The 14,572-nt window shown below is 36.9% G+C and overlaps 1 protein-coding gene across 4 annotated transcripts in view; it reads right to left on the bottom strand.

Moving 5' to 3' along the window:
- Positions 1 to 46: 46 nt before the first annotated feature.
- Positions 47 to 14,572, bottom strand: part of uggt2 (UDP-glucose glycoprotein glucosyltransferase 2) — a 40,153-nt gene continuing 25,627 nt past the window's right edge. For 2 of the 4 annotated variants that reach the window (XM_077580033.1, XM_077580030.1), the window contains 8 exons: positions 8,801 to 8,905; positions 8,601 to 8,685; positions 5,672 to 5,854; positions 5,429 to 5,589; positions 4,656 to 4,770; positions 3,572 to 3,688; positions 3,001 to 3,160; positions 47 to 1,929 (listed from right to left, as the gene is read on the bottom strand). In XM_077580033.1, the coding sequence (XP_077436159.1) occupies positions 1,907 to 1,929; positions 3,001 to 3,160; positions 3,572 to 3,688; positions 4,656 to 4,770; positions 5,429 to 5,589; positions 5,672 to 5,854; positions 8,601 to 8,685; positions 8,801 to 8,905 (949 nt within the window). In that variant the 3' untranslated portion in view covers positions 47 to 1,906. Of the gene's footprint in view, positions 1,930 to 3,000; positions 3,161 to 3,571; positions 3,689 to 4,655; positions 4,771 to 5,428; positions 5,590 to 5,671; positions 5,855 to 8,600; positions 8,730 to 8,800; positions 8,906 to 14,572 lie in introns of those variants that run through there. The other 2 variants (XM_077580031.1, XM_077580032.1) reach the window with 2 other exon arrangements.

Below are 14,572 nucleotides of genomic sequence, written 5' to 3'. Positions count from 1 at the left end.
CAAACACTTGTGCTTCATCACACAGTGAAACACAACCCTTAAGTCATTTTGTTCAAATGTTGCAGTTTATTTTCATCCATACTTGAATGATATGAAAAAGTGACACGGCACAGCGAAATGTGGACCACGTCGGGTTTCATTTAAGACTTAGGCCAAGCTGCAACATTGCATTCCTGAGATCACAATACTGAATAATCCTACAAAAATAATGACCTTTTATGTATTTTTTTTTTTTAATTACTTTTTTTGAGGGGCCTCATGATGCAGGAAGGCCGCCTCTGCTAAAATCATCTAGCCCTGGAATGAAGTGAATGAATATCAGTATTTGGCTGTTTATTTTTGTCAGAACAAATGACTTTTGAAGGTCATTATTTTAGCAAGGTGAGAATATGCAATGTAAAAAGTTAAAAATCATGTAGACACAATGTAATAGACTACAAGTTCCACAACCCAGTCAAGCCTTATTTTGATGTTGGTTAAGCCTGCTACATTTAATGCTACTCTTCGTCGAAGAGAAATGCTTTTATCAGGTATGACATACAACATGAGCCCTGTGATTGGCTGGTGAAGTTGATGTAGAAAATGGACGGACTTGACATGAAAGCTTTTATTCCTATGTATGAGGTAATGAATTAACCCTGGCAGGCTAATGTTACTACTTGCTGATGTGTCCCATGTTATTGAAGATAATTCCTCTAAAAAAAAAAATTCAACTAAAGGCCTCCTCTCATGTAGAAGTGTTTCCTTACCTACTGTACGGATTTTGCTACAAAATGTCTCGTTCTGAAAGGCCTTTAATTTGTATGTGCTGTTGCTAGGCAACAGTTTATACAAAGAATATTTAGTGTTAAAAAAACGGGGGTGAATATGAAGATGCATCCTAAATTATCACTTTTTTTTCCTCGAAAAATTGTCAACAATTTCTCATTCTTTTTTTGTTTTCTAGTAACGAACAAAAAAGTCCTTCACAGGTGAGAAAAGACATTTTAGAGTTTTACATGGGGGCGGGGGATCATAATTTAACGAGAGCAAAGCTGTACATTTGCAGAGTTTAAAGAAAATGTAAAAATATTTTTATGAGTAAAGAGCTACGTTTTACAAATTCAAATTACACAAATTATTTTTTTTTACAATATTCGGTAAGGAAAGCATCAGTCAACAAAGTCTTTCGTTGGCTCGATCTTCTGACTTTATTTTATTTTTACCTGATTTATATACAATGATGCCTTGAGAAACGACAAAAACGACACAACTTAAAAGAGTTTTTGGTGATACGAGCTGTTTGGATAATTTTTTGCTTCGTTTTAAGGCTTCATTAAGCTGTTCACTATTACTCCCAGTTGAGATTTACTGTCAAATTAGAATGAAAACAAAGATGGTTACATGTACAGTTCAAGCAACCACATCACAATGACTAATATGACTGCAGGTTACTGAGGAGCTATGACCGTCGCTGTCCACATCTGTATCATACTTCACCAGCAAACATTGAGCAGCAGCTAGGCTTTTCACTCTAAAAACATGTATTTGGCAAATAATGGTTGTCTGTCAACTTATGACAGCTACGATGGTCAATCTAATGGCTGGTTTATTGATGATGACTGAATGGACTGTTTTATACTGCAAGTATTATTTTCAAACATTTAAAAAAATATTATTTTTATGTGAAATAAGACAGGATTTCAGTGCAATGTATGCCAACACAAACCCGATCTCCCTCCTTTCACTCTCCTTCATGCTTCCAAGTGTACCAGTAGAAACGACGTCCCTCTTGGTTATTTGAACACGGCAGGAAGTGGATGGTGCAAATTGACTGCTGGAGCACGCGTAGAAAATATCCAAAAAAAATCATCCCCCTGTGTGCGTGCAATCGTTTGACTTCAGCCGTCCTCACTTCACTCCTTTGCTAAAGTTCATCACGCTTGTGGCCTGTCAAGGAAAATGAAGTTTGGTTAGTAATCATATAAAAAAAAAAGTGGCATTTTTTTATAAGGGAAAAAAAAAGTAGAAAGTAATCCTTATTATTTAATATATTTTTTTAAAAGAAGTTGTAAACTTGTAAGTGTAAAATCCTATTTTATATGAATGAAAACATATTTTTTGAGAAGTCGTAATGTGTTAAAAAAATAAAAATAATCTTAACACGTATGAGAAAAAATCTAATCAGAAAAAAGTTGGAACAGTCTCATTTTGCTCATGAAAACAAATATTTATTGAGAATTTTTTTAAATAAAATCATAAATTTACAAAGAAGTTTTATCCAGAAACTCTTGAAAAATAACTTTTTTTTTAAATGAGATTTTTATTTTTTTTTTTTATAGAAAAAAAAGTAGTTTAAAAAATATATTTTGAAAAAAGAAATGACTGTCAAAATCTGTCAATAAATAATTGTATTTCTTTGTGAACTAATTTCTAACTAATACACAAGTTTGTAGTTTATAAGAGTAAAAACAATTTCTTCTTGGGGGGGTATGATTGTAAAGAAAAAAGGCATAACAAATTAAAAAAAGTCAACCTTGCAAGACAAACATTACAATGTTTTTAAAGTTATAATCTGAATATATAAAGTACTAATTTTTACAAGTAAAGCAATGGTGCTTTTTTCCAGTTTCGTTTTAATCATACTTTATAAAAAGTTATTTTTACTTTAAAAAGTTATTTGAGAAAAAAGTCCAAATATTGTTATATTGTTTTAAAATCAAAGTTAAAACTTTGATTTGAAAAGAAAAGTAGAATTTTTTTGAATTATCTTTAAGTTACAAAAAAAAAAAATAAATAAAAAAAAGGTAGTATTGCAAGAATAAAAATTCTCTCTCTCTCTCTTTTTTATTTATTTAGAAAAAGTTTTTATAAGAAATCATCATATTAAAATATAATCCACTTTTTAATAGTGGTAATTTTGAGAGATAAAAAAAAAAAAGTTCCATAATTGTACAAGAATATTGTTTTGTTTTTTTGGTAGCAAAGGTTGAAGAAGAAGAACCTTCAAATGGTGCGTACCTCCGTTTTGTTGCGCCGACGTCCGTTTGGATGTGTTGGTGTCTTCTTGTTGATGGATTCCCTTGAGCAGCTGCTTGATCTCGTTGTCGTAGTCGACCCACTCGGGCACGATCCTTGCCGCGGCTGTCAATTTAGGCTCTTTGGTTTTGGGATTATTACACTGCGCCGCAAACACAAAAACAAAACACAACCACATCTAATACACGGTTGTTCTTTATAGACTCGAATGCAAAGACTGGGAAATTGCCTCAAAAGTTCTTCAAGAAGACAATTTGAGTGGCCTAACTCCACTTTGGTCATTTTGCAGGTGAGTGATTTGACAGTTTTATGTTGCTAAAATGCAATCGTGGTCTAAGTCCAAGCTGTCAAATGTCCAATACATACAGTATTTTTAAAGTTTAATTTAGACCAACATTATACTGCATTTCAAATCAAAATGACAAAAAAAGTTAGCCGACTGTAGTTCTCAGTTGCTCATACTTCTCCTTATGGCATGTAAATGCGGTCAAATTAGCAGCCGTGTGTCAGTCCCCCCCCCCCCCCCCCCCCCCGTGTCGGATGCGGCTCTCACCAGGTCAATGGTCTTGGCCGCCACTTTGGAGGCGTCGTTACACCACGTCTCACACCACAGCCACTCCTGAGGCAGAGACTTGATGGCCACCTGGTGGATCATGTTGTTGGGAAGGTCCTGCCAGCAGCACAAAGAGCACGACAAGTTGAGCTACATGACGTACTGTACACAAACATATATTGAGCCAGTAAAAGCAAAATAAAAATGTAATTTCAGAAGGCAGAAGTTGGATTTCTTTCAAGAAAGCAGTATTTTTAAGACAAAAATGTACCTTTCTTTTTAACAAAAGATGCAATATGATAAGAAAAAGTTGGAATTTCCTTGCCATGCAATCCCTGTGGGGGAACTTGTGACCTCAAGGAACTGTTTTTTTTTTTTTTTGGACAGACTAGAATAAAGTGTAATTGCACATCAACTACAATAGGTTGCAGTGGTGCTCTTATTGTCAGTGAGTGCGCTAATACTATTAGCTCTTCTGCAGAGGTGCACTTAGAACAATTTTATAGACACATGATAGTATTTATAGTCGCGGTGGGAAATTGGGGGGGCACAAAATATTTTCTTCTTCCTGGGGGGACATCCTGAGAGATACTTAACGTTACTTGTTAACTTGAGTTCAATCATGAGTGGTTAACCGGTACAATTGAGATGTGCAGTTAGCTGTCTAGCTTTGCCTACACCCCGAAAATGCATCTTCCTTCTGGATGGTCCACTTTAGAGTGCCTCATTGTTGACCACGAGTGCACGCACATTATAGTGAGAAAGGCACAAGGGTGAGAAGAGGAAAAGAGGATTAAAAAAAAAAAAAAAGCCTGACGTGACATAAAGTGAATGGACCAAGGGTTGGACTGCCGTGGCCGCTTTAGAGCGCCTCGTTGTGTTCAAATAAAGATGAAATGAATTGCTTTGCCGACATCTTGTTATATATATATATATATACACCGTTATGGTTATAATATGCAGTGTAGAACATCCGCACAAACAGAATGGGCCCACTGTTTTAATCAATACTGCTCTAAAACTGGATACTTGCCATCCCTAATATTGTTTCCAGCAAAGCAGGTGCCCTGTACATCATCTTTACCTGATCCAGGTTTGACAGACTGTTGGGGTCCTGGCTGAGCGCCTGGTACTGCCCTCGCAGTCTGTCGCCGGCTGCGATCTTACGGAACTTCTTCAAATCGACCACATAGAGTGCGCTGCAAAGGAGATACGGTGCGAGTGAGGACACCAGGCAGGTGTGAGGAATCTCCTACTAAAAGCCTCATAAAAAGCACTTCACAAAAGCCATAACACGACTCCAAGGAGCTGATTCATAAAAACACATTCGGGAAGTGGTAGGCGTGTTAATAAAAGTGAAGTTACAGTATAGCCTCTATGTTATTTAGGTATATACATAAGTTATATATCCATTTCAACATTTTTTTTTAAACAGTCTTACGTGAAGTTGTTTTTTTTCCCCAGAGTAAAAAAACTAACAAAAAAAAATAATTATTTTCGTTTTAAATAAATAAATGAGGATTTTATGCAGGCGATATTTTTTCCCATGGACATTTTCTTCTATTATCTGATTTGCAGTCACATAACACGAAAAAATGGTTTGCAAAAAAACAAACAAATCAGTTTTAATGAGGACTGCAACTTTGTTTGATTGTGTTTTTAAAACACACTTGTATCCCCCATTAAAGCTATTCAATTTTGCACCTCCATTGGCACAATTCATATTAGGTGGAAAAGTGCATGATATCAGATGTTTTCAGATCAGTATCAGACCTCTTCCAATTGTGGATAAAATGTGATATGTATTGAATATGTACCAGCCAGTGCTGTAGAGTAAACCAGTGGACGAACGTGTACCTGATGTGGTACTTCCTGTGTCCCAGATGCGACGCCCAGTAGCCACTTTTCCAAAAGCGATAGCCGTTCATCTCTGTACGGCTGTCACAAAAAGGCGTATAGCCGTAAGGAGCCCCCTCCAGGTCCAGATCTCGCAACTCCTTCAGATCTGCCCGAACTATCTGCAAAGAGAAGCAGAAAGGAACTGGAGAGATTCCTACGCACCACTGTCACTATTTTTGCAGGGTTGGTTTTCATGCTGACTTGGTCGGCGTCCACAAATATGATTTTGTCCACGGCCAGGGGGAAAAGGACGTCCAGGAAGAGGATCTTGTAGCCCCAGATGATGCGCTGCTTCTCTGTCTGCTGGTGGAGCCAGCGCGGCCACTTGTACTGTACAAGTTCGTACTGGAAGCCGTATGAGTCCGCCATGTGGGAGATGGTCTCCTAAAAGATTGATGTGACAAAAAAGAATGGTTTGTATCAATGGTTCACATTGGTATGTACTACACACTGAGACCAATAAGTGATGGTTTTATCATAGTTAGTTTTTTTTTATTTTTAAATATATATACATATACACACACATATATATATATATATATATATATATATATTTTTTTTTTTTTTGTATGTGGGTGAGAATGTGTATGTGCGTGTGTGCGTGCGTGCGTGCGAGCGTGTGTGTATTCATCAGTTCACCTAAAGCCCATTAAAAAAAATCCCATACTAATAATATAATATAAAAATAAATTTCCAAATGCAGAAACATCAATGTAAGTTATCACGATGTAGTGGCTCTCGCTAACAGACAGAATTACGTAACCAGAATTAGGTTAGAAAATTCTATATACGTAGACCATGTTTCTATAAATTTTGATATTTGGTTTTTATTTGAGGCAGATATTTTTTCCATTAAAATGTGATTTATGAGGAGGTTTTTAGCGATAGTAAGGGCTACAAGTGTAGATTGAAATTGTTTATGTGGTAAGTCAGTTGTTGTTAGGTCACCTAGCAAACACAAGTTTGGAGATAAAGGTATCCTACAGTCCAAAAATAGCGGAAAGTTTTTCTAAGACTTTAGTCCAGAAATACATAACCGGAGTACATAACCATAAAGCATGAACATAAGTGTCTGTAGTGTTTTGTAAGCATTGGAGACAAATGTCGGAGTCTGAGAGTCCCATTTTCTTCATCATATATTGAGTAATGTATGTTCTGTGAATAATTTTATATTGGATAAGTTGTAAATTTGTGTGTTTTGTCATTTTAAATGCGTTTTCACAAACTTGAATCCAAAAGTCAGGTTCCGGTGCTATAGAAAAGTCTGTCTCCCATTTCGAGATGGGTAAAGACATTTTATCAGTATATGAAAGTAACTTATATATTTTTGAAAGTTTTTTTGTTGTTGTCGGAGAAAGCTTGTTAATATCTTTAGCTAAAACAGGCGGTTGGAGCGTACCCCGAATAGTTAGTTAACAGCCAGCCACAGATGCAACAGTACAACCTGAGGATGGCGACCCCAAATGGACAAAAAAATAACACCTACACCTCACGTGCACATTTATTGTGGGAATGCTGAAGCATTCACTGGCGTTCAGCAAGACATCCTTCACTACCATTTCACAACACTTTAATGATGACATCAAGTCCACTGAGGCTCAGTGGCTAGTGCGGCGGCGCTTTGACCGGTAAACAGGAGGCGATGGTTTGAATCCCACCTTAGAACGAATGCAGTTTAAGTTTTCTTTTTATTCCTTTAATATTAATTAGAAATGTGTAATGCTCACATAATTTATCTTTCAATTTACTTCAGCATTTAGCATTCCCACGCAATTTCTCCAGTAATCTCCACTTTGTCTAGTTATTTCATGGGTTTGTATTTTTCTTTTAATAATGCAAAATCATATAAAATAATTGCATTCTCTTGCTTAAAAAAAAGGTTGCGAGACACGTTGAAAGACGGTACAAGGAACAAATAGTTGATGCAGCTGACACGATGGTGAATATCCATCCAAGTTTTGTCGGTGTGTAATAACCTGTAGACAGCCGTGATGTGAAGCTATTTGAGAACGCATGTGTTTGTTTACAGATGATGAAATAAAAGTGCAGTTGGAGCTGCCGTGTTGCTTTCCAAGGTAAGACATATCAAAGGAAAGATGACATCAAAAGGAATCTAAAAGGAATGTGTTATTCAAAGTGAGGTTGAGGCAAATAAAAAAGCAACATGCATCTAACCAGAACTACCAGTAGAATGGCCAGCTCTGCATTTTTAACATCTGTGCCTTGACACAAATTAAATGCCCAAAATTGTAGACACTTAAATAGGGTACACGCCTAAGCATTTTTAACATCTTGGAACCCTTGTCAAGTCAATTCATTTGTTTCAAAATGCATTAAAATTTTTGAAGATACTGAAAATATGTAGAAAAACGGAGAACTCAATTGTGGTGATATAGAGCTTTGGCCGTTTTTTTGTGGGGGGTGGGGGGGATCGTTAAAATTGAGCCGAGGGACACAATTTGGAGTTGATATGAGTTGCCCCTCCCCAACTATAACAATAATAATAATAGATTTTATTTGTAATGCACTTTACATTTAATATTTATAAAATAAATCTCAAACTGCACATCACAGGTAACAATAAAAAACAATGGAAGCACACCGAAGATAAAAAAAAAAAAAGTCAAAAAAAAAAGTCAAAAAAAAGAATGAATAAAAAAATAAAATCTATATAAGAACTTGAGCGCCTTCAATAACGAGTAGTTAACCGGTACAATTGAGATATGCAATTAACGAGCTAGCTTTGCCTATACACCCTGAAAAGGCATCTTCCTTATGGATGGTCCCGCTGGCGAGGCCGCTTTAGAGTGCCTCATTGTTGACCACGAGTGCATGCACATTACAGTAAGAAAGGCGCAAGGATGAGAAGAGGAAAAAGGGATTTAAAAAAAAGCTTGACGTGACATAAAGTGAGTGGACCAAAGGTTGGACTGTCGTGGCTACTTTGGAGTGCCTCGTTCGTCTTCAAATAAAGATGAAATGAATTGCCACCATCTTGAAGCATCTATAATGTAGCTCATTCCAAACCCATTGTTATTTTATGCGGATTCTTGCCATTAATAGCGTTGGATTCACTATACCATGCTTTAGTTAGTGTGATATGGCATCACAAAAGACCTTGATGTGGTACCTTGAACGAGGGTGAGAGGTAATTCTTGAGAAACCAGAACTTGACTGGCGTTTCGGTGTGGCGAAGGACGGACAGCATCATGATCCTGAAATAGAGGCGGAAGGAGAGGAAGAACTCACAGGATCAAGGCTGAAAAGAAGATCATTTTTAGGGCCTGGGGCGTAACCGATGAGAGGCTGTGAGAAATGAGGAGCGCATACCGCAGAAAGCGCTCATACAGATGACCGGAGGCAACTGAAAATATGTTTAGAACATCCTCCTTCTTCTTTTCACCATCATCCTTCTTGGGGCCTCCTCCTGCGATGCTGTAGACGAGACAACAATTTGTCTTATTTTCTCCTTGATGGATGTCTTTCATACAGTGAATCAAAAGTATGCCTGGAAGATGTCGGGCTTTTATTAAGTCAAGAGCAAGCAAAGAAAAACGCTATGTATCACGTGTGCTTCTCTTTTGAAGCCAACTGAGGTTTTCCATTAAATATTATGATTCCATTATACTGTAATTGCATTCTGTTAGGTTGAATTTTAAGGCGTTATCATCCAATCATTCCAATCCAATCTTGACAAACCACAAAATACCTGACAGAAGATAGCGTCAATCTTAGGGAACAAAATGGAGACATCATTTTACTACATTCAATCTAAACAACTTATTTACAAACATGGAGAGCCATTTAAGTGTAATTGCCAAACTTTCCATTAGGCTAAATATGTCACGAGAGATGTGCCAAAACGACTGGTGTTGATTTAAAAATCAATGAAAATGCTTTGTAAATGAGTAGGAAATGACACTGATGCGTATCTATTTAGATTACAGCGATGTACTTAAATAACCCAATTGGCCACAATGGCAAGCTAAAATTCAGCACACACAAAAAAAAATCTTGAATGAAATACGGTCACTTAATGTTAACTACGGCTGGAATAAAAAAAAACAAAAAATAAAAGTGAATGTGCTCACAATTCAACAAGAAAGTGTAAACAAACGTTAGGTACCAAGTTACTGGACTATTTTCCAGAATATTAGCGCCATTGCACTAGCACAAGCTCCAAGCACATGCTTTCAGAAAAACTGACATTTATACAACGTTCACTCCATCGATTTTACATTTTGAACATGTTCAACATTTCCTGGTGATCAGAAAAAGTATTAAAACTGTAGGTGAACATCTGGCAAACTGTTACCAAACATTGCGACCTTGAACGAACCGTGACGAGAAATGAACATTCGCCAGCTTCGCAAACGCTCACTCCCTCAGTGGGATGCGGGTTTTAAAAGGTGCCAACCTTACAATAATGTTATCCGTTTTGTATAATGCAGGGGTGTCGAACGTAGGGCCCGCGGGCTGGATCAGGCCCATGAGATGATCTTGTAAAATAAAAAAATTAGTAATGTCGGACCAATTAATCAGAAGGCCAAAATCAAAACACATAAATTGGTAATTTCACAAGCAATCCTCAGATGAGCAATGCAATTTGTATACAAAATTGACCTGGATGTCATTATTTTACACATAACCTAAAGTTACGGTTTGTTAAAAATACAAAATAAAAACATAGACCAACATAAATCAAACCTAAACTTGCTGAATACGACCCACATTGAGCTACTGGTAACACAATCACATATGACATGGATTAACGTCCTATAACGTCATTAACTGCGCCACAATGCATTCTGGGAACAATATATATGCAACACAAGGTAGATATAACACGCCCGGAACTCATACGAGCAAATTGTTGTCACGTTCCATTTGCATTTTTGTAACTTTTTTGGAACAATATATTAGTTGACCCCTGCAAATAGCGAAAATCTGTGTATAACTGACGCCAATTGTTTGTACATTTTTATACCATGATTTTACCGGTCCGACCCACTCGCAAATGTATTTTCCTCCATTTGGTCCATGAGCTAATATGAGTTTGACACCCCTGGTATAATGCGTTAGCATTAGGTTAGCCTGGGTGGTCTTTTGTGTTTTACGGTAAATTTCAATTGGTGTGTCAATAAACAAACTTGCCTCTTTTTGAAGAACTACTTTAATCTCTGCCAAACTGTCAAAGAGGACATAATATGGCAGGCCAGTGAAGGGCATCAAGTGCAGTAGTATCATAGTGTCGTTTACGAGTACAAGTACAGACGTACTGTACTGCACGGACACGCCAAAGGAGAATTGGCACTCAATTAATTTTTTTGTGATAACCAACTTGTGTGCTCAAGTTGCTTCGTGTATTGGACTTAGCTAGACTTGCTGTGCGTGTTTAATGCAATTGAAAGTACATGAACTTGTCTTGACAGTGGGGAGTAAGCATAGTGAATGTTTTCAAAGTGACTGCAAGGAGTGATTCAGACAGTCGAATCTATCAGTCCATTCCAAGGCAGGACTGGCCTATTTGCTCGCCATCCAGAAAACCTTCCATTCCACTTACTCTCTGCATCCAATAACCTCAGCTCTGCTTAAATCCGGAGAACCGGATAAGACTAACAGGCAAAAAGTCCTTGGGAGCAGAAATCTGCCCACGTTTTCCCACAACAGGGATGTGAGTGTTTTGCAAATAATGCAATCCGCGAGCCGCTCCATTAGACTAAACGCTGGGATATTTCAAGTAATAAGGGAATCATTTGCGCAACATTTGCCTTACACTCTGCACCATAAACCTATCGCAAATGCAATTTAGTTGGTCCACTGAGGCACACGCTCACATTGACTCAATGGCACTTTTTTATTTTGCCAAATACTAAATCTGTATCGATATTTCAGATAGCGAGCATGTGATAAAACGTAGCTCCTGGCACCACTTGAATAAATCACAATATTAACTATCGGGAGGTTAAAACTGAAGAAAAAAGACATTTACATCCAGACAAGAGATCAAGTTCGCCATTTGTAAGCAAGCACATAGCCAAGACAAGGCTGATGCACAGACTTGCCTCACCAACTCCTGTGAGAGTTTCAATCAATAAATGACCTTCGTTCCATCTTCGTCAACAAATCCCTCAAACTAGTCCCGAGATTACAAATGAAATAAAGAAGAAAGCAAGTCACTCAAGTATGATGTGTTTTTTTACATTCAACTAGTTTCAACATTCACTTTCACTCTCATTTGACTGGATGAGATGGGCCGGGAGATGTGTCAATTCTCTCCCCTAATTTAAGTGGAAGTCATGTCACATTTATTACAATAAAAATGTCAAAAGTGCCCTAAGATTGCACCATTTGGAAGAGCTCACTTCAACAACTTTCCCCCCCCCATTTTTCTTGAGTGACAATTATTCCAAGGCCTTGAAAAAGGAGCAAAAAATAAAAAAAACATACCAAAAAAATATGTTCATACATCAACTGCTAATTAGGTTCTAGCAAACGAGCTGTTAGATGACCTCCCCCTGCGCTTCTAAAGACCTTTTACAGTTGGTTGACAGAGAAGAATGTAAAAAAAAAAAAAGTATTATTATTTTTTAATAGGCGGACTAGTGTACTAGTAGTTAGCACGTCTGGCTCACAGTTATGAGGTTTTGGGTTCAAATCTGATCTCTGGCTGTGTAGTTTGCATGTCCTCCTCGAGCATGTGTAGTTTTTCCTCACGTTACTCATACTTCCTCCCACAGTCCAAAAACAAAAATTTCGGTTAATTGTAGACTAAGCGTTGTACACGTACCGCGAAGAATCACTGAATTTAATGCTTAAACTCTGGAAAATGTTATACTAGCGTTTTTATAGCGTTATAGTTTTAATCCAGTATGGTACTTTGGTTAAGTACAGTTTAGTTGTATTTAACTTTAGAGTATAATACATTTGCATGTAATCTTCTAGAACAGTTTTAAAATATTTATTTAGTTTTTTTTTTGTTTAAGCTATGTGCAATACATTTTTAATTGACTTAAGTATAGTTATTTATTTGTCTATATTTAAGTGTAGAGTGAATGTTCAAGCTACATTATGTTAGACTGTCTTACAATGATACACTTTTTAGGAATAAAGCCTCTGCCTCATTTTTGCTAACCACTTAGGCCTACTAAGCTACTTTATTGTAAGGCCATGGTACTGGAGATTTAACAAGAAATTTTGGGGTAATACTTGGGTTAAAAAGTTTGAGAAACACCACTCAAAGTTGTGCTTCGGTGCGAATGGTTGTTTGTTTATATGTGGCCTGCAATTGATTGGCAACAGGTCAATGGTGTAACCCCCCCTCAGCCCCCCCCTTCGGCAAAGTCTTGCTTGTGCTCGGCACTAACAAGCAGAATAAGCAATGGAATAGATGGATTAATAATACAGGGTAGGCCATGAATTTCCATACACACAAAAGTGAATTGTCATGTGTATTATTTGTTTCAGGTACTCAAAGTATCATAGGGATAAAAAAAAAACCTATGTGTGGAAACTTGAGGCCTATCCTATAAGCAAACCCAAATTTTTACACTTGCATAATCAAATATGACCAAAAACATCGTACAGTTAAAAGGCAAAACCAACTTCAAGCCAGATTGAAACGGTGTTCCCCAGCCAGCCAGCAATTTGCTATGCCATGCACGTGGTTCAGGTCCAAACCAAGGCCACAGTACCTCTATAACCTGTTCTGCTGCATGTATCCAGCTGGCATCTTAATGAGACAAGCCATCCACCTGAATTAACCTCCTCCTGCCCCTCTAGTTCGAGCCCACCATGAGGACGCTTAAACACATTTTTTTTCCTCCTACTTTCAAATCCAGAAACACAGCTTTCACTAAGCAAGACGAAGTCGGGATGACACAGTGACCCTGACCTAACAGGACATCCACTTGTACATCTAATGAGACAAGATACATAAGATCTATTGGATATTCCAGCTTTACAAAGGTGCTCAGTTGCTCAATGCTCAGTTTTAAGAGATACTACATAAAAGTACTAATTTAGGCTTATAGAGACACACCAGGCACAGAATTTGGGACAATTGCACAAACTAATGAAATCCAATAAAAATAAAATGATGATTCACTCTGAGGTATGAATCCAGCAATATGCTTGTGGTTGTAGGTTGCAGTCGTATACAACTGCACTGCATCATACGTATTTAGGGATGGCTCTAAAATTTTGATTCTGTTATTTTGTTAAGGGGCAAAAACAGCTCTCATTATGATGTAGCCAGTGCAAGACTTGCAAATGAGAACCACAATGAGCATATTGTTAAATTAATATGGCTGTCATTCAAAACTGAGAATCATTCTTTTTTCCAATTGTAGACAGTATCTCCAAGTGATTTGTGTATGTGTTTGTGCTTATTTATTTATTCAGAATTTTTGCAGGTATAATCAAATCAAATTTGCTTTTTAATGGCATTTTTAATTTTAAAAACACTACAATATTTAATCGGATGATTTCCATAGTTAACTCGCAATTAATCATAAATTAATCGGACATTATAGCTGTTGTAAATGTATAATAAAATACGTTTCTTCAAGTTTTTCATGCACTTGTTAACATAAAAGTTGACAAATACAAATGTGATTGCATCTTTTAGTTCATTGATACAGTAATTTCATAGTAAGTAATTCACAAAGTTACAGTTAACAGTTATACAGATAAAAGATTGAGCCACAGATTTGTGTAGAGGTTATTTTCTGCCACTTGGTGGCATTAGTGCTTCATGTTGGATGTTGGTGACAGGAATAGTACATTTTCCCTTTCAAATTCAGAGCAATTGGTATTTGGAACATGAAGCAACTCGTGGACTCCAGGCCATTTTGTTCATTGTAAATTGCAACTAGTCATTAGTTCCCACAAATACATACATTTTTATCACATTTATTATTGATTAATTGTGTTATAGTGACTTTCTTTGCACAACGGACTATGTAAAATAAAGCATTAACAATGCCTCTCAACATCCTATTTTATGCTTCTTAATGCCATTTAAGGACCAAGATAAGCAAATCCAATTGAATGAATTATTGCTTTTTAATCACCTGCAGAAACCCTGGCATTTATTTATAT

The sequence above is a fragment of the Vanacampus margaritifer genome, chromosome 11 (assembly GCF_051991255.1).
Source record: "Vanacampus margaritifer isolate UIUO_Vmar chromosome 11, RoL_Vmar_1.0, whole genome shotgun sequence".
Lineage (NCBI taxonomy): Eukaryota > Metazoa > Chordata > Actinopteri > Syngnathiformes > Syngnathidae > Vanacampus > Vanacampus margaritifer.
Note: the sequence above shows the minus strand (reverse complement) of the source record. Positions and strands in the feature narration are given on the sequence as shown.